We start from the raw sequence: 27,986 nt of genomic DNA, 5'->3' as shown, positions 1-27,986 counted from the left end.
TCATGTTTTTTGTTTCATTGATCAATTAACAGTTATAATATTTTTGGTTTCAGATGTAATGACGACACGTCTTGCGAGACAGGTTATATCGCATGGACCGAAATGCTTTCATCGTCACACCCTCGATGATAAGGCGTAACGGCTGGCAACCGGACATCCAACATGGCGAATGTCACAGACGCATTCTGTGTGCCAGGCGCCACAAACTTTAACAAGGCTTATAGCCGGTTACACGGCTACATTGCTTTGGTCATTTGCGTTGTCGGATCAGCCACGAACTCTATCAACATTGCAGTACTCAGCCGCCGCGAGATGACCAGCACCACTAACTCCATCCTCACCGGCCTCGCCGTCGCAGATCTCTTGGTCATGCTCGAATACATACCCTACGTGATACACATGAATATCAAAATTGGCCCCCAAATCAATCAGAATACCTACACGTGGGCCGTTTTTGTCTACTTCCATTCCATCTTCAGTCAGACTTTCCACACAATATCGATCTGGTTAACAGTGACGCTTGCAGTGTGGAGGTATGTCGCTATCGCTTATCCTCAAAGGAACCGGACTTGGTGTAGCAAGAAAAACACTACTACAGCTATAGTGAGCGCGTATGTGATTTGCCCGTTTCTTTGTCTTCCTATTTATTTCGCAATGAATATAGTGCCAAGTGAAGTGACGCAACACAACAATTCCGAGTTCGCAGAGGACTTGGCTCTGCCAGATAATCGGACCGTTTACGTGTTAGAAATGTCTAAGAACGTACAATTCGTTACAGCTGTTATGTGGATATACAGTGTTATATTAAAACTCGTACCTAGTATAGCGTTATCAATTCTAAGTTTGTGTCTAATTTCAAAATTGACTATCACGGAAAGAAGAAGGCAGATACTTTTGAAACGTTCAACCGTGGGACCAAACGAGGTACGTACCTAATTATTTCTTGTAAACATCTCAAACCAAACTTTAAATTTTAAGTAAACTATCTGTCAAAATTGACAGCTACATAAATAAATATATGTGGTGTAGACAGGTTTATTTATTATTAACTCATCTGACATGCTGCATAAACCAAAAGCTAAATATCAATCTCATAACTAAACAAACGAAGAGCATTAATTAAATTCTTCAACCAACGAACGGGTAAAGTGGAACATTTTAAAAGTAGGTTTCGGGATACTTTGTTAATCCTTATGTATATTGCATTATGCTCTGTTATTTGATACATTCCATTATTTTTATTTTGGATTTCACAGGCCTATAAATCCCGGTCTTTTGATAGGCTCGCGTGGGGATATAGATCCAACACGTAGAAGCCCTTTGGAGAGCTTAAATGTCACGTAGAATTTTATTGTTACGAACGGTACAGTGGTACCTACTGGAAAAGCAACAACTAAAGCCCGAGCCACACCGGCTGCGTGTGCAGCACACTGCGTGGCGTGTGCTGCGTGACGTGCGCAGCACCCCTGTCACACCGGGTGACGCGCACGTCACGCAGCGCACGCCACGCAGTGTGCTGCACACGCCTCGCAGGTGCACGCTGCAGCTCAGTCATGCGTGCAGTAAAATAAAATACTCCTGCGACAGTACCTACATAATGTGACTCCCGTTGTAAATGGAAGCAGCTCACCTAATGCCGCCATTGCAATTATTACACATATAATATGCCTGGTTAATACCTAACATCGATTTGTTCCCACAGGCCAAATTATTTATATAAGACGTATTTTTTTGTAATCTTTGTGCTATGTTGTAAATATACATTCGTATTGACGAAAGATTTTAATTAGTTTTTCTTTTATCACTGAATCCATATTAAAAACCAGCACGCGCACCGACCGAGTTGTAAATAAATACAAGCGAGCTGCGCGTGTACACGCACAGCACCTATGCAGCACCGAGCTGTGCGTGTCCGAACCTGCTCGGTTCGCCCTCTCATAGGGATCGCAGTTAAACACAACGTCATCACTGCACGCAACGAAGCGACGTTGCCGCTCCGCTGCGTGGACGCGTGCACGCAGTACGCAGCCGGTTTGTCTCGTCGGAGCTGCGTTGCGTGCAAGTCACGCGTACGCGCACGTCACGCACACGTCACGCAAGCGGTGTGTCCTCTCTTATGTGTTTTCGTATTCTACAACGCAGCGGGACGCGTACGTGTACGTGCACGTCACGCACACGCATCCGGTGTGGCTTGGCCTTTATTAAGACACTTATTTTATTTGTCATCCCCTTTTAGACAGATCATTTATCCATTTTGAGACAGTTTCATGATCACATGATCTGTTCTATCTTCAATGTTGACAAAAAAAGACATAAAACCAATTTGTAGCGCTAAATGGTCTGTCTTATCGCAGTTTCTGTAACAACTATAACTCTCTGACAATAATAAGTACATAATGTATAGTTGGTCAAACCAATTTGTCACTCAGTAAGAACCCGGAAAACTATACTCATCCTTTTTTTTGGGTGGTAGTACTAGTGTAAGACAAAGATAGTATGATCCTATCTGTCTATGTTTGAAATGAGACAGTCCTTTGACAAACTATAGGTAGTAGTGATACTTTTATAAAAAAAATACCACTTTCAAGAAAATGTCCTCTTTATTTCAATATAGTAACAAAAACAGAACGCTGGTATCATCAAAAGTTTTCGTAATACCTACTGACCTTGGTCGCCATATCATTATATTATTGATTAGTATACTCGTAGTTAGTCGGTTCATTATAGTTTCGTCAAAAGGGTTCTGATAATAAATGATAATTTTCTATATGCTACCTATAACAAAACACTTATTTTTCACCATTAGAGTAGCGATAGACACGCCACTGTCTCACACAAACTTGATTCAATAGTCTGATAGTCTAAGATACGAATAACGTATTTCTACCCTCATCTGTTATTTGATTCAGTCCAAAAAACTACTTTAAGTGGATAGTATTCTTAGAACTTGCATAGGTTGCCTTGTACTCGTAATAGATGGTTTCATTCTAAGGCAGAGAAAAGTATTTGTATTATTTGATGTGCATACATATTTTTAAATCAAATTTATATAAAGAAAAGTATTGCATGATTTTTATAGTAATTTGAATTGTATTTTTCTTATTTACCTAGTCTAGCCATAAATTCCGTTATAACATAAATTAAACATAACAACTATAGATTAAAAGTTATTTAAACAAATTGTTGATGTACCTATATCAAATAGACAAACTAATGATAAATATTTTAGATTTAAGCTAGTTTTTAATTTCTTTTAGTAATACACTGTATATATCTTGTTTGTAAATAAATGATTTTAATACCTAAAAAAAAAAAAAAATGATAAATTAAAAAAACATAATGGTTATTAGATTTTGTTATCTCTTGCGTTTTTACATGCTTTTTAATGAAGCAGCGAAGTGCCCCAAAAATACTCACGTCTTTTTACCACCTCCGTCTGGAATTTTGATCCCATAGCTTTAAAAAAAAATCTGTAACCAACTATTTTGTATGTATCGCGTAGAGCAGGCCTTGTTCCCGATTTATGCATTTTTGTATTATGACACTGAAAAATATGCTTACTTCGTCATTATTATCTTCTTCTATAATTATTTTCTTGACGCGTGTGACATGTCATGGTAAAAATATATACATATAAATAAGTATGGTAAAAAAAGAATTTTCATCTTCAAATAAACTTCTAAAGTTAATAATTGCGGGAAAATTTTAAGAAACATTTTCACTTCTAGCCTTTTGTCCCACTTACTATAGGATTTAAGTAACTAACCAACCAACTTCTCAATGCATAGGTACATTACCTTGCATGAGGGTAGAAATTCATGTAACGGATCTCCTACTATAAAGGAAATCATGTAGGTTATACGGTTAGTTTGGCTCCGTACACAACTCCTAAGGGATCGGAACACTATAATGCCTGTCAGCAGGAAAGGTAGGGGAAACTGGGGAGGGTTGATCACCCCTTTTGTTTTTAGCATACATTTTCTTAACTATTTGTAGTATTGAAAAACTTTATAGACCATACGACTCAGAATTTATCTCTTCATTAATAGTTTGAATTAGAACAGATTTGTGCAATAAATTAGATCATTATTTAATGAAAACCCATACTGTTGACTTTTACCATGTGTCCCCTATGTAAGGGAGACTTGTTTACCCCTGGTCGGGAGCCTTGATCCTAGGGGGATCAAGTGACCCTGGTTCTTGGGACACATGGTAAACATATTTTTACCATGTCTCCCCATACCAGATTGTCATTGATTATATAACTCGGATCGCTATTAGCAATGCATCTATAATTTGTAAAATACACAGCAAACGTATATATATTGCATCTTCCATGCTTTGAAGTTGTATTTCCGGTAATCAGATGTCTAAGCCGAAGGGATCAAGTCTTCCAGATTTGGGGACACTTGGTAAAAAGATTTTAAGTGGCAATGTCATATTTCGAGGGTAATATCTACATTAATTTATTCACTTTATCTACAGAAAATTAATATATGAAGATATCAAACACATATTAATCCATAATCTTATACTTTAAAAAAACAATGTATTCGTATTATCCATAAAACAACATAAAATAGGGAATCAATTTTTGTACCAAAAAAAAAACAAAAATCTAAGTTATTAACATAAAATTTCTTGTAACAAGCTAATTTTTTTAAAGTTCTTATGAAGGTATTTTTAGCGTCAGATACCTACAGCAATTTTAATTTTTTTACCCATCACTGGTCATTATTGTTTACTATAATAAATAAGTTTAGAAATTTACGGCTCACGTTTTGAGGACGGTGTTTAAGCTGCATAATCCTAAAATCCTTTCTATGGACCGTCGGTTCTATAGTACATAAGGTCGGAAAGCCATTGAAATAGCATTTCATCCATAAAAACAAATATCGCCGGTTGAAAACTAAATATCGTTAGAAGTGTTTTTTGTCGACCGAGTAACATCCCCTGTGTGTAAAACGTTTAACTTGATAAAAAAGACCAAGTACGGGTAGTTCGTAAAATGTTGATGTCAACTTTAGTCAGTCTTTTCAAAGGCCACGGGGTTAATTCCGTTTTCGGAGTCGGTTGTATAATTAAAAACTGAATTATAGGTACGCCATTAAATTCCGTTTTAATAAACAATAATGAGCCAAAAACCTTGAAAGTTTAAATCAGTGTTTCTCTGGTCGTACTTTCGCGGCATGATTTACTAAAGAAAAGAAAATATTTATGATAGCTCTATGAATCATTTTGTAAGTAAATTTATTACAATGTATACTTGATCGCTTTGGGGGTGACATGATCCCGGAATCATATCTCCCCTGAAGAAAAAGACAAAGTCTCCCCATACATAGTAAAATTATAAAACGTGCCGTACTCGAAACATGTGTTCGCGTATATCAATGTAATCCAAGTTAATCATCACTTCAATAAACAACAAATAAAATAAGCACACTCACTAACATCATTTCCATCTCATATTATACAATAAATCCAGTTAAAGCTTACCGAAAATTGAATATAGTACGCAGAAAATCTTTCACCGTCCGCCATTTTTGAACCACTGACTTTTCCGATACAGTGCCATGACAGAACGTGAAGTTAGGAACGAATGAATGAGTGTTACCAGCGCAAAAAATTGTATCTCGTTTGGTTTGATTAAAAATGAAGTATACCAAGTGTCCCCTAGGGATCGACCCTCCCCACCCTCACCTATAAATAATACATACTTTGAGTGTTTTCCGAGTAATGTTATCTAATCTAATCTATCTATCTAATACCTTTAAACGAGCAATTCTTGTTTATTTATATATTTATTTATTTATATATATATATATATATATATATATATATGTATATATATATTTCGGGGATCTCGGAAACGGCTCTAACGATTTCGATGAAATTTACTATATGGGGGTTTTCGGGGGCGAGAAATCGATCTAGCTAGGTCTTATCTCTGGGAAAACGCGCATTTTCGAGTTTTTATATGTTTTCCGAGCTCGGTCACCCAGATATTACTTATTATATACGGCACGTGAATACTGTTATCAGTTCTACTCGCAAAAGCGTGGGATGCGTATTAGAAGAACAGATGATGGATAGCATCGAGCAGATTAGTTTTCAATCTTGCATTAATCATGTTTATGAGGGACACATACAGACAACTGGAACGAATTCCATTTGGATTTGCACTTGCAATTTCCATAACGTATTGGGAGGTGAGTTACTTATCATAGCTTATCATTCATTACACATTGGCGCCCTTACACATCGAAAATCGAAGAGTATTGGTGTAAAAGCTGTAACAATCCCTTTAATAAAGTATCTATGAATAATTAAAACTTAGACCACTTACTAATTAATTTTGTTGATTAATCAATCATGACGTTGCTCAATAAATGAAGGCAGATATTGTAACTGAAACTGCCAAGCGTCTGCGGCGGGTTGCTAATATAGCCAGGTCCAATTTGCATGTTGCGTAAGGAGCCATAGGCCTCGCGATGCCTTCGACCGTTTAATAAAAAAAGCTGCCTTCAACTACACTAATCGAATTTAAAATCTAGAAAGTCCCCAAGCGATCCCTCTGGGCGTCATTAGAGACACAAGTAAAGCGCTTCTTGTCATTAGCTAAATCCTATAATTATAAAAGGAATGTAAAAAACCGGCCAAGTGCGAGTCGGACTCGCGCACGGAGGGTTCCGCACCATCAACAAAAAATAGAGCAAAACAAGCAAAAAAACGGTCACCCATCCAAGTACTGAGCTGACCCCGCTTAACTCCGACGTTGCTTAACTTCGGTCAAAAATCACGTTTGTTGTATGGGAGCCCCCCTTAAATATTTATTTTATTTTATTTTTAGTATTTGTTGTTATAGCGGCAACAGAGATACATCATTTGTGAAAATTTCAACTGTCTAGCTATCGCGGTTCATGAGATACAGCCTGGTGACAGACGGACGGACAGCGAAGTCTTAGTAATAGGGTCCCGTTTTTACCCTTTGGGTACGGAACCCTAAAACATAATTGAACGTTCTTGGCCCCCGTTGATGTCAATTTCTGAATTCAAGCTGCCGGTGATTGAGTGGAAACAATGGTGCGCTAATAGATTTTTTTATGATGGACGGCTATTTCAATCGAAGTAAGCCAGCCTTCAATTTACGCTTGATTCTTTTAGACTCGTCTCTTTTAGTCTCATATTACAATAATTACATAAATCGATAAAAATTGTAACCACTTGTACAAGGTACCTGTTTTAGGTACTTGTTTAGGTACGGGTTTTAGTCATTTGTAGAGATGCTCCGAATAGTGGTTTTGGCCGAATACCGAATATTCGGCCATTCCCTCGGCCGAATACCGAATATTCGGCATGAGATGCGAACATTGTGAGTCATGATTATTATGAAAACTGTTCGCCAACAAAGCACAACGTTTGCCAAGGTATATTTTTTGTAAAACAGAACTAATGAATGAAGTTAGAGTCAATCAAATCAGACCCCTGATAAAAATAAAATATTTCATAATCAACAAATGCTTAAAAAAGGGTCTTCCTATTTAACAACTTTCCAATAATACATTTTAAATATTAAATACATATATCTAAGTTTTGGTATTATTTTTGTGTAATTTTTCTTTTTAGGTAGGGCCAACAGATATTCGGTATTCGGCCGAATAGTAGGCAACATTCGGCCGAATACCGAATATTCGGCAAAGTGGCCGAATGGGCCTAATACCGAATAGTTGCCGAATATTCGTGGCATCTCTAGTCATTATCCTACAGATAAGAGGTTCAAAAAATCTTTTAGACATTTAGGCGCAATGCCGATAGCGGTAGTCGATTATATCAGCAGCAGCTGATCGACGATGCTTTGGCAGACGTCCATAAAGGATGACTCACGCTAGGCCGGGCCGGAGCTTCCGGCGCTTCCTTTTCTATGGTAAGCACCACATGATTACCGTCAATGTTCGCATTTCACAGTGGCTCTAGATACCTACTTCAAGTTTTAATTGCATGTGATCCTAAGATTCTCTATAACAGTAATTTATCACAATTTGTCTTTTGGATTATGAGGGATGGTAATTAATGAACTATATTTATCACTGCCGAGAAACCATCATGATGATTATTCAAAACTTTTGACAGAATATGTGCATCTACGTACCGAGTACTTTTGTCTCTTTTACGATTTTCCCGGAGGCAAATAAACAGTATTTATTTTATAATCAATAATAGAATTGCGGTGATTATAGTTTACACGATACCATGATTACACGATAATTTGTTAACGACGCACGTATTTTCGTTGTTTTTGAAATAACAATATAGTTTAAGTCACATTTCACTTAGCTTTTCACCCCTTCCCATACATCATATTGCCCTAATTGTATACTAAAACATTACTCTGGTTTTCCCAGGCTGAGAAGCAGTGCCTAGCAGAGGAGCCGAGCGCGAGGCGCTCGAGCCGCACGGACCGCACGACGCGGATGCTGCTGGCGGTGCTCGGCCTGTTCCTCTCCACAGAGGTGCCTCAGGGCCTCCTGGGTCTAGCCAGTGCACTCGCGCCCGATTTCTTCACTCACTGTTATGGAATGTTCGGTCAGTATTTATTTTGGCTACGTTTTATTGAAATTGAACTGGTTATAATAGAAAAAAACATCTGCCATTTTTAACCGACGAAAAACATGGAGGAGGTTCCCAAGTCGACGCGTATAGGTATATTTTTTTCCTTAATGTATAACCACGTATAACTTTTTATAGAGTAGTTCGATTTTGATACTTATTTTTTTATTGGAAAGGGTATAACCCCGAAGTTGGTCCCATATAAATTTGGAAAAAAATCCAACCTTAAGGGTAGGAAAATAGGGGATGATTAATTTTTCACTCACCGATTGTAACGTATGACCACGCATAACTTTTTACAGAGTAGTCCAATTTTTTTCATTCATGTGTCGCGCTCATAACAATGCGTTAAAACTAAAAATGGAAAAATAAAAACTTTTCAAAAAAAATAAAACCGACTTCAAAAAGGATGAAACAAAATATTATCATTTTTGAAGTCTATGCGTTACTAACTGATATGTTTGAAGTCGGTGCCAAGCCAAGTAGTAACAATACCAGTCAAAAAGAATCAGCTTTATGGCTATAAATCTCATTTTTGGTAACATTTTTGGTTGTTGGTAACGCATAGACTTCAAAAAGGATAATATTTTATTTCATCCTTTTTGAAGTCGGTTTTTTTATCAATTCGTTTAAGCGTGAGTTATAAAGAATGTTCAAATTCAAATTCGAATCAGCGATAGATCCGTAAGGGTAACATTCCATTTCTGACCGCAGCTGCATTACTGGTACTGAACGCGTCGCTGTTACTGTCAATTTCCATAATAAAATGAACAGTAGTGCAGCTGCGGTTGGAAATGGACTGTCACTTTTAAGGTAACATTCGGAATGCAACTAAAGCTGCGTTGCTGTTGCGACATTAGTGCTTTAGCCTTGACGCGGGCGCTGGCACTGCCAATTTCCTTGATGAAATAAGTGACGAATTGAGTGTTCTAATCGTGGCAGTAAAGGTGACAGTCCATTTCCAACCGCAGGTGCACTACTGTTCATTTTACTATGGAAATTGACAGTAACGGCGACGCGTTCAGTACCAGTAGTGCAGCTGCGCTCAGAAATGGAATGTTACCCTAATGCGGCTGTGAATGTCATTCATTTTTCAAGGAAATTGGTAGTTACCGCGCCCGCTTCAACGCCGCAGCAGTAATGTCGCAACAGTAGGTACCTAAATTTACCTGATGCAGCTGCAATTGATATCCAAGGGTCACCTTTAGGATCACTAGATGATTCCATTACCAACCTCGTGCAAAAAAAAAAACAACATATACAGGGTGGCCCATTTAGATCGGTCAGTATGGGAAAATCGGAAACTATAAGACATACGACGATCTCTTCTTAGGAACCATGTCATTTTCTTGTTACTAAAATCGATGACATGGTTCCTAAGAAGAGATCGTCGTATGTCTTATAGTTTCAGATTTTCCCATACTGACCGATCTAAATGGGCCACCCTGTTGACCCTGTATAGTGTGTCAAAGGTCTGTTTGATTTCAAACATAGACAGAGAGAATCATACTATCTTTGTCTTACACTAGTACTAGCACCCAAAAGAAAAGGATGAGTATAGTTTTTTTTTGTTCCTATTTACTGACAAGATTTGGTTGACCCAGTATACCTATAGCCAGAATTCTGCCGACCGACCCCCATAAAACTTTTTTATAGCACAGTGCGTTGTCTTTTTTTTTCTTTGATTACTCGACGTTATAAAAAGTAGGTAAGTGTTAATAAATTTGTTTTAACTTCATGAAGTTTGCGTTCAATGAGTGGTGTTACTCGACTGTACGAGGGGTGTTCAAAATATTCTCGGTATGAGAATGAAAACAAACAAGTACGAAAAGTTTGATATTTTTATTTTTCAATATACTCCCCCCCTATGTTCATACACTTAAAAGATCGATCAATTATTTTTTTTAATCCTGCATAAAAATATTTTTTATCTTTGGTGTAAAAATGCTCCTCCACTGCCGCCTTCAATGCTTCATCATCGGAAAATTTATTTCCACGCAGATCCTTTTTAAGATTGGGGAACAAAAAGAAGTCGCTGGGGGCTAAGTCCGGACTATACGGTGGGTGAGTAACAGTTTCAAACCCACATTCAACAATAGCTGCCTTGGCAATATGAGCAGTATGGACGGGGGCGTTGTCATGCAAAAGCATAACACCTTTGGTTAACTTTCCTCGCCTCTTTTCTTTGATTGCATCCTTTAATTGACGTAGAATGTTAGCGTAGTACTGTCCTGTGATATTTACACCTTTTTCTTTATAATCGATCAGTAATACTCCTTCACAATCCCAAAATATCGTGGCCATGACCTTGCCAGCTGAAGGGATGGCCTTGAACTTCTTGGGATGAGCTGAACCCTTAATGTGCCACTGCATGGACTCTTGTTTACTCTCTGGGTCATAATGATGAACCCAGGTTTCATCTCCAGTAACTATTCTTTGCAGCACCTCATCAGGATTTTCACCGCACAGGTCAATAAAATCGGAACAACAAGCTACACGCATGTCTTTTTGAAGCCGAGTCAGCATTCGCGGAACCCATCTTGCACTTACTTTTGACATATTAAGATGGTCATGGATAATATCATGTACGGTACCAATAGAGAGATTGGTTACTTGTGCTATAGATTTTACCTTCACTCGACCATCTTCCAGTATAAGTTTTTCCACTTTATCAATATTTTCTTGTGAAGTAGCTACTACAGGCCGGCCAGGTCTAGGGTCGTCTTCAACACTCTCCCTTCCACGTTTAAACTCGCTTGACCACTTTTGAATGGTAGATAAAGAAGGAGCAGACTCACGGTAAACACAATCCATTTCCTCTTTTATGGTTTTTTGATTTTTACCCTGTTTTGTCAAGAATTTTATCACGCATCGATGTTCTAATTTAGTTAACATTGTCAATTCCCACATGATGTTCATGTTTGTTCAGCAATTGCAGAAAAACAAAAGAACATCTCGGTTCGAATTATACTTTTTTTTAATGTCAATGAATAAACCTTAGCGGCCAGTAACGAAAGAAATTTTAGAAGAGGTTGTAAGATATCAATACCGAGAATATTTTGAACGCCCCTCGTAACTACGCGTGGCGTTTATGATTAAGATAATAAATGAGAGTTTAGCGAGTATTTTTACGATCTACAAAATATTACGAAATCTTTATGACGGTTATGTAACACAACTAAAAGATAAAAAACAACACGTTTCCAGTCTGCAAAGACACAGTGAAGTATTTTCATGTTTTATTTATATATTCTTACCTATTTCTTTATTTTCGTATGAATGAGAGTAAGGGCCCCCCCACATCTAGCGTCTCCCGAACGTCGACGCCTCACCAACGCCCGCGCGGCGTCGACGCCGCGCTCCCGCAGCGGCGACGCGACGCTGCGGCGCCTCTCGAACGTCGACGTCGCAGTAACGTCCGCGCGGCGCCGACGCCGCGCCCACGCAGCGCCGACGCCGCGCCCGCGCAGCGCCTCCGCGACGCCAGCGGCGACCAACGTCCAGTCAGACGCTCCGACGCTCGACAGCCGCCACTGACGTCGAGGAGGCGCGGCGCTAACGCGGCGCCGACGCTGCGCGGACGTCACTGCGACGTCGACGTTCAAGAGGCGCCGCAGCGTCGCGTCGGCGCTGCGGGAGCGCGGCGTCGACGCCGCGCGGGCGTTGGTGAGGCGTCGACGTTCGGGAGACGCTAGATGTGGGGGGGCCCTAAGGGCCACCCCACATCTGGCGTCTTTCGGGCGTCGGCGTCGGTCAGCGCTATGGCAAATGACGTCGCTGCGCAGTTGCGTCGACGTTGCGTCGACGTTGCGTCGACGTTGCGTCGACGTTGCGTCGAGCAGGGCCATAGAGTTGTAGACGCCGACGAGACGCCGACGCTCGAAAGACGCTAGATGTGGGGTGGCCCTAAGTCGGTGGCTTGGGTACATAATACTTACCTATATGTTGCCAGTCTTTGATGCGGCAATTTTGGTCCTTTCTTCAACGCGCTAAGACAGATATTATCATTGAGGCGGATGGTAATTTTATGTTGTGAGTGACAGCTTATTTATTTAACCATGAAATCCCTTATAAAGCGTGTAAATGGTACATGTAATTTTTATACACAGACAACATGATCAGTTGCTGTTTACTAGACTATTACAACTAGGGAGGAACAAATCAAATTATTTGTATTAAATATTTTGATTTGTGTTCTTCATTTCACACTACCTACCTATATACATATATAAATTTATAAACTGAAATAGATATCATATAGGTACTCTTCTTTTGCCTGGCTCCTTCCCATTTACTTGGGGTCGGCCCTTCTAATCATGCGTCGCCAGGCCGGTCGGTCCTGGGTCGTCTCTGGTCTTAGATTCCCATTCTTTATGTCTTTTCTTACAACTGACATCCAGGTTGTCAGGGGTCTCCTTGGTCCCCGAGCTGCAACAGCCATATCCAGGACTTTTTTGGTCATGTGTTCTGTTGGTCGTCGCATCACATGGCCATACCACCTTAATTTAAAGTTTTACGTCTACGAGTTTTTCTTGGATAGGTTTTACCTTGAAACTGCCTCTTACATAATTGTTTCTGATATAGTCAAGCTTCGTAACGCCGCCTGCCCACCTGAGCATTTTAATTTCAGCGCAATGTATCTTATTTTCGTGCTGCTTTTTGAGTGGCCAGCATTCAGCCCCATACGTCATTGCTGGGCGCACTGCTGATTTATATACTTTGCCCTTGATTCTTACTGGCATTCTACTATCACAGAGCATGAGAGCACAGCCGTGAGCTCTCTCCACTTCATCCACCCCGTGTTTATACGATGGGTAACATCCATGTCTATTGACCCATAATCACAGATAATAGAACCGAGGTATTTGAAGTGGGAAACCTTTTTCAACACATGGTTTTGTAAGAAGATGCTGGCGCTATTGTTGGTGCTACTGAAATTTCAATGCATGTACTCCGACTTCTCTTTACTCACTCGCAGACCGGCTCTCTCCAGTGCACCTCTCCATCTCTCTACCATGAGTTGTAGGGTACTGGAGTCTTCACTTATGAGTACTATGTCATCAGCATAGAGGATGTCCCAAGGGGGAGATCGTTGTAACTGTGCCATTAGGTGGTTCATCACGAGGTTGAATAAGAGAGGACTAAGTGCGGAGCCTTGGTGAACACCGACTTTCACTTGGAACTCTTCGCTTAACCCGGCGGGGCTTCGCACTCTTGTAGTAGCGTCTCGGTACATGTCCTTGACGACGTGGATATAGTGCTCTGGCACTCCATGTCAGTGGCGTAGCTAGAGGATATGGTGCCCGGGGCAGGCACCAAATTTGCGCCCCCCCCCCCCCCCAAACGAAATGAACGAACGAAAGGGTTACTTTTTACTTATTAAAGTTTAATTTTCATTTAGACAAATAAGTGTTTTTTTAGTCCATCGGTGGCTAACAAGCTTACGACTCACCTGATGGTAAGCGGTCACCGCATCCTATGGACGTCTACACTCCAGGGGCGTTACATGCGCGTTGCCGACCATTTTAAAACTTATACACTTCTTTGTTGGAGATCTCCTTAGACTTGAAGATTCAATATCGCTTGTAAGTTTGGGATCGTAGACTATTCATAGCGCGCCTTTGGACTGATTTGAAGGGACTAAGGTGGCATCTAGGTGCTCCTGCCCAAAGGCAATTGAGCACACCGAGTTTTTTGGATACGAGCGCAGCCTACCCAGCAAGGTGGCTACGAAATTATTGGACGTCACTGATGGAGATGTCAACACCGAGGCTCCCAATACTCCCTGGCATGGGTAGGGTTGTGCCTTGAAAAATTAGGTTTTCTTAGCGGTAAACGCGCAAAATTGAGCCTTGGTGGGATTGAATTGGACTAAATTCTCCCGATCCCACACCGAAACTCTGGATAGAATGCTCTCAATACCTGGACACAGGTTTTTCACGGCATTCTAGTATCACAGAACGAGCGATGTTGGCACGGCATGTGTTATACAGGTTGGTCCAAACCTTGCCGTCCAAAAAATTTTTTTAGATTCCTCACGCTGTGGGCTATCAGAATATGTATGTTAGCCGACTTTTCGTAGTTTTCGAATTATGATTTTTATTTTTATTACTTTTAACTTTTGTTGAGAATTTCCGGGGTGAAGTAATTATTTATTAAAAAAAACTATTGAACTTTTTTGAATATTTCTTTTTGTAACATAATCCTTCACAAACGGCGCAGTTGCTAAAAAAAATCAGCACCCTCACTTGGCTGAGTTGGGAAAAAAGACAAACTTTTACGTTCAAGCATGTCAAGCTTAGATGTTGCCCTTACCTAAATAAAAAAAAGTACAAGCTATTTCAAGGACTTTTGGTTATTTTAGAAACTGGATATGTGATATTTTCGATGCAGTATTGTATAAGGAAGATTCTAGTGAATTTACTATAAGTAGGTATAGGGTATCTTTGCACAAACTTTGGATCGCAGGTAGTCGCGTACTGTTTGCAACTCAGCACTTATAATTCCGCCCTATTACAAGTACCGCCCTATACGGGCTATACGATTTCAGTCCAATTTAAAAAGCTAAATTTTGAAATGGTTCGTAAATTACTGGTTAACCAACTAGAGGCAAGAAGAGCTAATATTCTTGTCTGACCCCGAGTAGAGAGATAAATTAACCGAGAACCGCAATATTGTCGACAAATTAAGGTCCCTAATGAATTATACGCCGCTGGGTAAATCTCTCATTTGAGCACAATTAACTCTCATCAACTTTTGAGTAATTTACCTCACATATAACATTAAGATATTCGTATTCGTTAAGATTATCATAAAGTTATTCAGGCAGACTGTAAGGCAAACTCTGAGATATAGGTATTCCTAACATTTGCAAACTTCTAAATTGAGCTCTAACTTGAAATTAAGTTGCCGGAATCCATTCATGGAACAAAGTTCCATGAGGGCTCATTCAGAGAGGAAAAAGATTACCTAACTTTACCCGGGCGATGTTATAATTATGGCTCGGAAATTGAACTTTAATATTTACAAAGCAATCTCTCATATCGTTAAAGGCCCAATTATATATGCGGATGCCAAGCATCAATTACCATATGTTTGTGGGAGATCAATATATGTACTTACATATAACCAAAATAGCCAAAGTTGTTTCAACTCCGTTTCCCCGAAAGCTTCTCGCTCAGGGGGTTTGCTCGAATGTTGTACCAGCCTTGCCATGTTTCCCTTGTGTTAATCATCTTCCTGTTTTGTAATTCAAGCAATTTTGAAACATATACCTATTTAATACGTTCACTATCCCAACTGTTAACTTGCCTTGCTTGCCGTGACCCATATGTGGGGCACGGAACAGTGAACGTGTTAATTATCCCATTTTTACTACCTCGGTAGGTAGTTGAGTTTGTCTTTTCTGTTGGTGCTTTTGTTGTCTTACGAGGTGATATGGTAAACCGTAAAAGCTTATGAGCAGAAACTAGTAAATATACAAGACGAACAACCTGCATTACAACACCGCATTCCTCGCGTGCATTTTGGCTATTTCTCCATTTTATCTTTATATGTATAAAATCTGGAACCTACTCTTATTTATGGATTAATATTCGACTTTCCTGGCCGCTCTTATATTGCCACCAGGGGCCTATTGCATAATATTTTACAACTCATAATAATACAAGCGGACGCCTCTTTTCATTCCCTTTTATTAGAAAGAGACTTCCGCTTGTATTATGAGTTGTAAAATGTTATGCAATAGGCCCCAGATAGTATATATTGGTGTCTGAAGCACACTGTCCGGTATTATACGGTAAGGAAGACTCCAGTATTTATTTGTCTGTTTCCTCTATTTTTCAAAAGCTTTATTTAATGGCAGTTTTGACATCTTTAAATCTGTTCTAAAGGTTCAAAATGCTTATAATCTACTTTTATACTATACTGTGGTCAGACAATTCCAATTTTATGTGAAAGTATAAATAGCAGTAGGGTGGCGGTTTCCATAAGCAAATAACTAAAATGTAAAAATAATATAATGACCTAAAAAGGTTTCTTTGTCTTTTTCTATTAATTATATCGATTTATAATATGTTACAAGTTAAAATATTATAACTGCACCAATAGGGTGCTTCAAAAAAATCAAAATGATATTTTTTAACGGGGCATAGACTTAAATGCTTCCAATCGCTAAAAAAACTAACACGTATTTTTTTATTTCTCAATTAAACAACATTTACGGATCGCTACCAGCCATCAAATCTTTTAAAAAATCGCATATTTGTTTCTGCTCATGTCGCTACAATCATGTTACTAAATACCTCCTAAATAAGCCATTTGTGATTCTAATACACTCTGTTATGCCATCAGTAGTTTTTTCAATCTATAGTTTGCATTTGTCGGCATTTAAATAAACATAAATAAATCTAGTAAATCTATCCTCAAATGACTTTTGAAGCTAATTGAGGGTATACATAAAATCACATTAGTCAAGTCGTTCAGTGACATAGAAGTTCAGAGATTTGGTTAGTTAAGCAATTAATGTTATATTCTACGCTAAAACTTACAAATTGGTTGTTTGCGTTTATTTAAATACCTAAGAATACGGAGTACAAGTGTGTTAAACGTTCTGAGCGTGTTGACGTGTGTTTGGTATTGCAAGTCGATGTATAATACCATTATTTTCACTCCAATAAGTGACTACATACATACAGTGGCATACAATGGCGTCTAGTGCTGGTAAAAGTGATATTAGAACAAGAAAAAATACAGATATATGGCTAATTGGGCAGCTGACACCAACATTACCTCAATCAAAACTACCGTCTGTTAAAGAAGTAATGAGTTCATTTTTCTATTATAAAATTATAGAGAAATTAAATAATAAAGACTCCGCAACACACACTGCCTGCGATGTATTACAAATATGGGAAAAAGCAAGTATTCCCACCAGACTAAAAAAACATGTAGGTAATAGCCAAATTATTACAATATTTTTCGGAGTGGCAAAGATTAAAGAAAAGTCTAGGTGTTTCTTCAAAGCGAGCAACTCTTGATCAAGATCTAATTTTAGTAAAAAACTTGGAAGATTTTGTAACCAACCAAACACTGTCTTTTTTCGATACATTGGCCGTTTCATGTGATTTCTTGAAGAAAGATGTGAAGTCGTGGAAAAATGATGACAACTACAACAAATGTAAAGCTTATGTATATTCAATGAAAGTTGTCAATGACTTAGCTGAAAGAGGAGTAGCTCTGATGGAGGAATATAATCGTCTTCACACGACAAATGAGGAACAGAAGCAATTTTTACTTTTGACGGTTAAAGAATACCGACGTAAATTTCCTAATACAAAAAAGTCTACTTTAATGCAATAATTCGACATGTACCATTGCCATGTTCAACGTTATATATGTTTTATTGTAATTATTTCATGTTTTACAGACCTTTATTAAGTAAAGTTATTCATAGTTTAGTATAAATACAATTAAAAAATAATAATAAAAGATTATTTATAAAAACGTATTTTTTTGTAAAAACCTAAAACTTTCACCTCGGGTAGCGACCCCTAAATCATTTAGAAAAAACCCAAAAAAAATACTGTGTAAGTTTCTTAACAATCAAAAACATATGAGAGGGTGCCCCTAAAGAATAATAAAAAAAAATTTTTTTTCATACTTTTTGAAGCACCCTATGCACCAACAAGGATTTCACTATAGGTACTTGGCAATTCATTTTGAATGTCGGTAAAAAATATATGTAAACCATACAAAATGTAATTATAAATATTACTGTTTTCACTGGCTACATTTCGCAAAAATGGCGGAATATCCTTGCCGGTACCCAACAAACAAAAACTCCTCTTGTTGTGGCTTATATTGCCAAAAATAGTATCCTTATATGAGCCATATTATCGCCAATAAGGGTGCATTTGGGCACAAATTATAAGGACAATTATCCTATACACCCCTTGTAGTTGCTATATTGTAAGCTTTCTTATCTTGTACCTGGGCGTTTTTTTTTTTTTTGCTCTCCCAAACACTTTTTTTTTCAAATTTGGGTTTTTTTTATGTTATTTCTACTCATAATCACGAGCTCTTTCTATTCTAATAGGAGAAAAAAAGTGTCCTAAGGTTTTTATTTCCATTCCGTCACCATTTTTCATAGACTTTGTATGGTGGTCGCGTAATGGAAAGATCGAAAAATGTATGGAAATTTTGGGACACTTTTTTTCTCCTATTAGGATAGAAAGAGCTCGTGATTCTGAGTAGAAATAACATAAAAAAACCCAAATTTGAAAAAAAAGTGTTTGGGACAACAAAAAAAAAACGCCCACCTGCTTTATAATGACACGCAACAAGGAAGTTAAACTTATAATCGCAAGGAAAGTTCTCGTAAAAAACTATTATACTTATAAGAATCATATAATCATATTGAAAGCATTAATAAGGGCAATAGCCCTTATACACGTGTTGTTATCGCGAGATTTAAGGGAGTAAAACTCATAATGGCAAAACAGAGGCTCTTAATTTGTTTTATTGTACCGTAACCTATAATAATTCATGTTTGGGGTAGCTACTCATGACATGACGCTTTAAATCCCTTACAGCATCCATTGTGTTGAGCTAAATTTAAAACCCACACGCGATTTTTGCAATAATTTATGGCAAATGATCGATGCCTTTTTCAGAATGTTTAGTACTTACTGGATACCTAAGCTTATACTTTCTAAACAAAGATAGTTACACACACAATTAAGTAACAATATTTTTATGCCACATAAATTTTACAGACAAGATAAATGGTACAACCCACGAGAATTTCAAAACAGCGTTTTTATATAATGATTACTTAGTATGATTAGAATAGAATAGAATAGAATAGAAAAAGCTTTATTCAAAAACGCTTAATTTAAACTTAACTAATAAAAACACTGACATAGATTGGTTATAAAGCGTTCCTGAAATGGTCTCCACTCAGCTTCATGTCAAGGAACCTTTGAAGTCCCCGACGCTGGTCTTCCGTGGAAACCCTTTCGAGAGAGCGCAACTAATGCAACTATAAGCTATACAATTTAAATTAAATATAATACTACAGCTATACAAATTAAATTAAATATAATTTATTTAAATTATTAAGACTATTGATCCACAATAAAACTGTAAAAACTATTGACCCGTACAGTAACAGTAAGTCATACTTGTGTTTGTGTTACTTGTAAAATTAGTTTCACAAAGAAGAAAGAAACACATAGGCACACAAAAAGAAGAATTAGCACAGACTTCTGATTACAGGGCTAAGTAGGTATTGCTGTTTTATTCATTATCTACTTATACCTATTTAAATTTCCATAAATGAAAACATTTCCATTTTCACTTCACCGCAGTCATATACACTACTCTTTGTTGCACACCTCACACAGTTTACAATACATGTACAGAAACAAATAAATAAATATAAATACCTAATGTGTCTGTTTATACAGATAAATAAGTAGGTAGCTATGCTATTTAATTTTCTGACTCGTGTTGAATTGATCAAAATACTCATACCACGATAGCAAAATTATTTCCCTATAACTATACGTAGGTGGTACGTTTACGCTGAAGGATAATTTGATTTGCTCGTCTCACGTCAATATTTTTTCCGTCTATAGGAGTTCTTTAGCAGCGAGCGAGACTCGAATATAATATTAAGAGATTTCAGCCTACTCATAGGAAAACATACCCATTTATTTGAGAAGATATTACGTTTGCAAATTGGCTGGCTCTGTGAAATAAGTTGCACACCTGGTACACAAACACGATACTTTTGGACGTGTTACCGATAACAATTTCAGGAATCGAAAAATGAGTTTGGGGTTACAGTTTTCGGTGTGGTATCGTATTATGCCTTTCAGATAAAATGTAAACTTACAGAAGCTAAAATGGCTAACGTGATGTTTTCCGCATAAATTCCGTTTCATTTCACCCTAACGGTCCTTACTGCCATTAGTCATCCTTAAGGTGACAGTCCATTTCCAACCGCAGCTGCACAACTGTTCATTTTACTATGGAAATTGACAGTAACAGCGACGCGTTCAGTACCAGTAGTGCAGCTGCGGTCAGAAATGGAATGTTACCCGTAGAGTATTGTATTATTTGTATGTCTTTTCCATATCTCGGGACCATGGGGTCCCGGACCTTTGGGAGGCGTACGTGGGACCGAAGCCAACAGCGCAGAGTCCCTTTAAGACACTTTAATCTAAAAGCAAGGGATACACATGGCTATTATTATTATTATTCTTGGTATTTCTTTATTTTTCTCTCCAATCGGAGGAAGTTTTGTTTCCATATTCGCGGGCTTTTGGCCAAACGAATATTGAAATGTATTTTCGACTCTATTGTTCTAGAGCTAGAAATTTCCGAACTATTCTACATGTGTTCATAATGGCAGCTTTTTATTATTGGGGTTTTGTGGGCCTTTGAGTGCCGCTTCGCTGACGGCCTTTTAAAGTTCACTACTAATGCCCGTTGAATCCAGGAAATTCCAGATTCTTTGGGCCGTAATGCTCTGTACCTCATAGGGTTCCAGTATGTGTCGCCCTAGGTAGGTACTTCTTTTGTATTGTATATTAAAGTGTCATTCAATAGAACTTGCTAACTATACTAATGTTTACACAAAAGTTACTAGTAATTTGACATTCAGTGTCAATTTTAGTATGGCGGTTTGTTTACATAGTTAGCAAGTTCTATTGAATGACACTTTAGGTAGCATGATTGTACGATAACGTATAAAGTCAAGGAAACATCGTTGTTTCGAGTTTGACAGTTGAACATAATGGTGCCATATGTTTTATGGAAGCTGAATTGTCAAATGTTAACTTTTGATAAACAGAGTTACCGCATTTTATACGAAGCTGTACAGCACCAACACCATCTAGAATTCTAGATAAGCTGTAAAATTAGAAACATGAATTAGTCATCTTTAGGTAAATAGGTTACATTTTATACGATCATCAAATCTTTGATTACATAAATTGAGCAATTACTTAATAGGCATAGTGATATAAATTAAGGAGTGCTTATAAGCCAGAAAGGGGAAATCAGAAATGATAATTAGGAGTAAGTAAGTAGGTATGTACAAACTAGGTGACTAAACGCCTTAAATCCGACTATGACATTTCTTCAACAAACTATGCAGATGCTACTATTGTCGATTGTCGCCATCGCCAGGGTAACAACAAAAAAGTTTTCACCTCAGCATCTCGAACAAGGGTACTTTGCTACTTAAAAACAGTGAGCAAAATGCGATTTTGCTCACTGTTTTTAAGTAGCAAAGTACCCTTGTTCGAGCTGCTAAGGTGAAAACTTAATTGTTGGTATATCTTAAGAAAACATGAGTGAATAGAGGTAAGATGATGAAGAAGGAATACATTTTTCGGGTTCTCTAATATGTTCTCACTGTGAAAAGTTTTGTGAACTACACGAGATCAAAGTTATTTACATCTCGTGCGCTTTTGAGTCCCTTACTACGCTCAAGATTCTAAATTAGATTCAACTCGCTACGCTTGTGAATCTAGTATAGAATCTTTCGCTTGCACGGGACTCAAAATAAGCACTCGAAGAAATATCTAACTTTGATCTCTTGTTGTACAAATAACTATTATCCACCCAAGTAATTACTTTAAGTGTAAGGCCTGAGTGGACGCTTGAGTTGGGCGTGCAGCGGGGCGGGGCGTGCGGCATGCATGTTAAACAAATGCAAACGTATAGGAGCGGCCTTAGTGCACGCTGCTCAAATCACTTGGGAGCTCGACGCCACGCTGCTGCACGCCCCGCCGAACGCTCCGCTTCGAGCGTCCACTCAGGCGTTACACTAATTGTTTTGCACAGGCGACCTCATGGACGTGCTGGCCCTGTTCACATCGTCGGTGAACTTCGTGCTGTACTGCAGCATGAGCCGGCAGTTCCGCAGCACGTTCGCGCGCCTCGTGCGCCGTATGCTCTCTACGCCCGAAGAACCGAACAAGTTCGCCACGAAACTAGAACCGACCACGCAGGTATCCCTTTAAATCTCTAGTTCCTAAACTTTTCCATTTCACAATATTACCCCTGAGACACACAAGGGCTTAGCTTTTAGGCAACAGTGTAATGTTTAAATCCAACACCCACGAGCTTGTGCCACTTATAGCACGGAGTAACTCATATTGCTCGTTTTATAGTTATTTTACCTCTCCACCAGACTATGCGTAACATAGGTACTCTGTTTATAACATTTTTACGATATATAAAGTTAGGCTATGTCAACGACGTCTATGTTTCATGTACAGTTGATGGAAGACCTTCGTGCTCCTTTGGGAATAGTACCTACCTACATGACAAAACCTTTTTACCGGAGCAAGCAGTTAATCTAACCTATACTTTACTAGGTACCTACTACGACGATGTGAAAGAGCAAAAGTTACTTTTTTACGATGATACATATACTTTATGAAGCAAGGTATCATATGTAATGGGTGTGAAAATAGATTATTTTAACAATCAATCATTTTGCGATGTAGGGGATGTCTGAAAAAGAATTCAATTATAATATAGATATAAACTCGTGATTCTTTGCTATGTACATTAAGCTGTAAAGATAACTGATCCCCTGCAATCAATTTTCTATTCCGGGGGTCAGTGATCTCTGCAGCTGACTGTACACAAATGTTGGTACATATTTTAATTTAGCCGAACAAACAGTATTTACCGACTAGATTTAACTAGATAGTTTCATTACACTAATAATAAACATATGTACCTATGTATTTGGCTGGCCTTTGTAAAGTTAAAATGACAATGAAATTGTATCTTAGTCAAGTAAAATCAAAACATACAGATTATGCAAAGTACTAGTAGATAAAACTTTCATTTATCCTGAGTGTACTTACCTTGAATGTGTATTTAATGATAACTAACGAAGTGGTTCGTGCACAGGTGACCGGGCCGCTATAGCGACAAAGTCCCGCCCTCATAAGGGTGGTGGAGGAGAGTGTTATTTAAAATCAAACGAAGGTAAGCTGTTTTATCATATTAGTCTGCTTAAGAGCATATTTAATTTTATCCTCGTCCTCACGCTCGTATTTTACGCGTTTAATGCTTGGCCTTTCTCGCTAATGGCCACAAATAACGTGGTTTAACGTAAGGAAAATAGAATGAGGCTTTAGGGACGTGTGCTGATATTGTCGCGGGGTTAGCTATTACCCGCTATGCCATATTATGCCTAAGGCCACGTCCAGCCCTAGTAGCACGGTCGCATTTTTATCGTTTATCACCATGCCTGTCACGTTCTAACGAGTATGTAAGTGCGAAAGTGACGGGCATAGTGATAGTCGATAAAAATGGAACCGTGCTGAGCCCCCAGGTTTATATTAAATTTCTATTTCTATTTATTTAAACTTTAATGTGCAGTAAAAAATATACAGTTACAAAAGGCGGACTTAATGCCATAAACGCATTCTCTAACAGTCAACCTTTATGCCACACAGAAGCAAAGTTAGTGCGGCGTATGTAAAAAACACTAAAAACTTGATTTACTGTTAATATTAATAGGCATATAATATAAATGCATTATAAATGTAATAAAATAAATATAGGTATACTACGTGTATAATATATGCCAATAAATCCACACTAATAATATAAAAGCGAAATCTATGTTATTAAGGAGTGCGTTTTATTTGAATTTAGAAATTTCAGCCCTTCCGAGGACAGAGTGGTGGAATGTGTAACCAATTTCAACTAAACTTTAGGGATTTATCAAACGTCAAACAACTTAAGTTTCAATGAACTACGGGCAAATTAATATTGTCGTTATTGTAAAGGGAGCCAACTTCAAATATTACGGAATTTGGTGTAAATTAGTCACTAAAAGCTTATTGTATATGTATGGCGTGGCCTATGTTTGGCGGCGAAAGTTTTCGAATTGTAATGTAAAATTTATCCTCAGGTATATGTTTTTAATAAAGCATTGTTTGGTGCTATCATACTATACAAAAATCACCAATTTTAAAATTACTTATAAGCGGTGCGCGAGTCTGATAAATACTATGATAGGTCAGGTGGGGTAAATAAGTATCAAAATAAGTGTGCCACCATTAAATAAATAATAAATAAATATTATAGGACATTTTTACACAAATTGACTAAGCTCCACAGTAAGCTCAAGAAGGCTTGTGTTGTGGGTACTCAGACAACGATAGATATAATATACAAATACTTAAATGCATAGAAAACAACCATGACTCAGGAACAAATATCTGTGCTCATCACACAAATAAATACCCTTACTGGGATTCGAACCCAGGACCGCGGCTTCACAGGCAGGGTACTACCCACTAGGCCAGACTAGATATGAGCGCCGCGCCGGCGCGCCGCCGCCGCCGACAAAATTTTCGCGCCGCCGCCGCCGACGTTGCGCTATCGGCGTGGCATCGGCGTGACCTTGGTAGTTACTACTACTTTCAGAATCAGATAATATATTTTTAATCGAGTTTAGATCATTAACGGCGCCACTTCGAATAGTTTATAGGCATTGAAAAGGTATTGTAGGCCCATATAATTCAAAAATATCGAAGGCAAATGCAAACTTATCTGTCTAGTAACCGCGCTACTAGTCTTGGGGAAACGAAATTATTAAATATCAATTTTAACATCAATATGCTTGTAATAAACATACTGATTACCTTCCAGTTTTATTGTGGAACGTTCCACATTACAATTTATAGATTGTATATATACACTAGACATGTCAATCACAATGAAAAAATTTACTGTGATCAACTCTGGCTAACGTGAGACTCGAACCCACATCTTTGGATTACCGATCCAATGCATAACTAATTTTGCCAGCTAACCATCCGTCATTTATCGCGAATTTAACCATTGCAAGCATGGTTAAACGTCTTTAAAAGGTATAAAATGGGGTTAATTTTGAGATTTTAAGCGTTTTCACGTCCAAATGTCCGGGCCGTTGGCTTCACACGGAAGGGCGTCGGAATCGGGTCTCAATTAAACTTGGCCACTGTTGAAATTTCAAGTTTTGCTCTCTCGCAGCTCAATGCTCCAGGCGTTCAGCCGTCAGCCAAGCTTACACTTGGCGTTCGATTCTTAGCTGTATGCTTACTTGCAGCTCATCCTCTGGCCTCGCATTGGGAGGCGTCGAAATCAAGTCTTCGGTGTTATATGAAGCTCGGCATTGGGCCTTACTTTTTGACATAAATCGGTTTTGTTTGGTCGATATTGGTTAATGACGGAGCTCGTTTTTTTTTTTTACTGTCGACAAGACGTTTCCCTGATACAGTCAATCCGCAATTTTTAACTTAGTACAAAAGATAAGGGCCTCGCTAAGATCTTCCGGCCAAAGCCTCGCCATGATTAAGACCGCCTCTGATGCCGCGCGATACCGCTTATCCACAGTTTATACGATATCAATTTTTTTCGTACCATTATTCAATAAATTATCCTTGAAAATAAAAAATGCATTTATTTCGTAACTTTCTTACAGCAAAAACATGTTTTTTCGGTAAAATTTTGGTTTGAATTCTTTTTTCATAAATCGAAGGTATTTCAAGGCCACGCCGCCGATTCGCCGCCGCCGCCGACCAATTTTGACCGGCGCGCCGCCGCCGGCTATATGCCTATCGGCGCTCATATCTAGGCCAGACCGGTCGTCAATTATTTGTAGCTATCCTCGAAAATGTTAAAATTGCACTATTTTGCATAACGTATTACTTCAAAATAATCTTTATTCAGCAAATAACTTATTGTTAGTTAATGTTATATACAATCATAAAAAAATAATAACTTAAAAGTATCTTCTAAATTACGGATTACTTACAATTTACAATTTTATCCGCTTTTATCTTTATGATGATTGCCCTTTTTATACATTTTCGATTTTAAGTTCACCATTTTACAATATCTGTATTATTTTTAGACCATTTAGAAGAAATAGTTAAAATGTCGTCCACATTAGATTTACAATCAAAATTCAAACTAACACAATTTGTAGGTAAATAGGTACTAATGCAAAACTAAAGCCGCAATTTCCAGTTTAATTCCCGTAATTCCCGTATTGACATAATTCCTCGCACAAAAGCGTGCTATTAAAGTTCTATAACTGGCATTGGGTACAATACGCTTTCAAATACTCGATTATAGCACAAATATGATATGGAGTTTATCGATTGTTTACATCCTTTTATGTGTTACTCAGGCGGGAAAATGGGTAGGTACCTACCTATTGTTGATATTTCTTTCCGAATTTAAATGCACCTTTATTTCATAGCAATGCGCGTAGCTAGTTATTATTTCAAAGGATCCTTTCATCTTTAATATATGTTTAATTTAATTCATCTTGTACTTAGAAAATGATAAAGTCATTAAGACATTTTGGCTAAAGAAGTCTTAATTTAGATGACAAACGATAAATTAGCTAATGCGCAATTCTTTTCAACGACTAGGTACGCCTAATTTCGCCTTGCTCGAGAGCTCGTTGAGATTTCGTTTTAACCCCCGTTTTGTGTAGTTGTAGCATAGTTGTAGTTACCCGGTGGACGGTATCGTCTAGCGTACATGGGACTCATGTACAGATATACTTCGTATCACTTTGTCCAAGTATCAACTAACATAAATATGTAGGAAATGGTTATGTACGTATATGTTTTATAATAAGGGAATTCTCTTAATAACTATGACACGTTAATAATAGACGCAGTCACGGAGATAATGAAACAATAGGATTCCGTTTGTGACATTTTGGCTAAAGAAATCTATTAATTGTATTTGTACTTCCTTGCCCACGAAACACTTATTAAAAAATCAGAATTGATATTATGTAGGTATTCCGTGGAATTGTCAAAAAATACATGTTTTTTTTTCTATTTATGTGTATACTTTTTGTTTTGGTGGGTATAAATATTAGTATTACATTTCAGGCTCCACGAAGACAGTGAGTGAACGAGTAATATAGCTAAAACACGAATTAATTGTATCTTTTGTTTCAGAGAAATGTACTCCCTCTTATAATAAACATCGATATTCGAGTAAGGACTACAGAGTATCATGATGCAGATGATTAATAAATACAGTAAGAATATATTAAGATTAAGTGTTCTAAAGATGTTTGTAAGGTTGTACATAGTAGTTAAATAGTAGATCTGGCAATAGTCTTCGCGTCTTTTGAGCCATGACGCGAAAACTATTAGGATATCTGCATTAGAAAGTTTTTAATTAAATTATTTAGTGTTAATTAGAATTAGTTAATAAATATTAAAAAAATGTTTTGGTGGGATTTTTAGTACAATATAATGGGTTAATTAAATTAACTCTTACTTTTATATCTTAGGTAAAATTTGAAGTATGATTGTGTAACA

General features: G+C 37.8%; 1 protein-coding gene and 1 long non-coding RNA gene across 2 annotated transcripts in view; both read left to right on the top strand.

The window, feature by feature from the left end:
• Window positions 1-27,986, top strand: part of LOC134648860 (uncharacterized) — a 362,135-nt gene that overhangs the window by 268,667 nt on the left and 65,482 nt on the right. The gene's annotated exons all lie outside the window — the stretch shown is intronic.
• LOC134648840 (G-protein coupled receptor dmsr-1-like) lies at window positions 60-27,678 on the top strand. Its single transcript, XM_063503418.1, has 5 exons — window positions 60-924; window positions 8,403-8,583; window positions 22,465-22,631; window positions 23,548-23,625; window positions 27,618-27,678. The coding sequence occupies exons 1-4, from the start codon at window positions 163-165 to the stop codon at window positions 23,563-23,565; spliced, it is 1,128 nt and encodes a 375-aa protein (XP_063359488.1). The 5' UTR covers window positions 60-162; the 3' UTR covers window positions 23,566-23,625; window positions 27,618-27,678.

This window comes from Cydia amplana, chromosome 6 (assembly GCF_948474715.1).
Source record: "Cydia amplana chromosome 6, ilCydAmpl1.1, whole genome shotgun sequence".
Taxonomy (NCBI): domain Eukaryota; kingdom Metazoa; phylum Arthropoda; class Insecta; order Lepidoptera; family Tortricidae; genus Cydia; species Cydia amplana.
The sequence above is the reverse complement of the archived record's forward strand: the minus strand, read 5'-3'. Positions and strand labels throughout refer to the sequence as shown.

Bases quoted from the DNA above. Each gene is read 5' to 3' on its own strand.
- LOC134648840 (XM_063503418.1), top strand. From the start codon at position 163: ATGGCGAATGTCACAGACGCATTCTGTGTGCCAGGCGCCACAAACTTT. The intron at 925-8,402 runs GTACGTACCTAA...TGGTTTTCCCAG, and splicing joins CAACCGTGGGACCAAACGAG to GCTGAGAAGCAGTGCCTAGC. The intron at 8,584-22,464 runs GTCAGTATTTAT...TGTTTTGCACAG, and splicing joins TCACTGTTATGGAATGTTCG to GCGACCTCATGGACGTGCTG.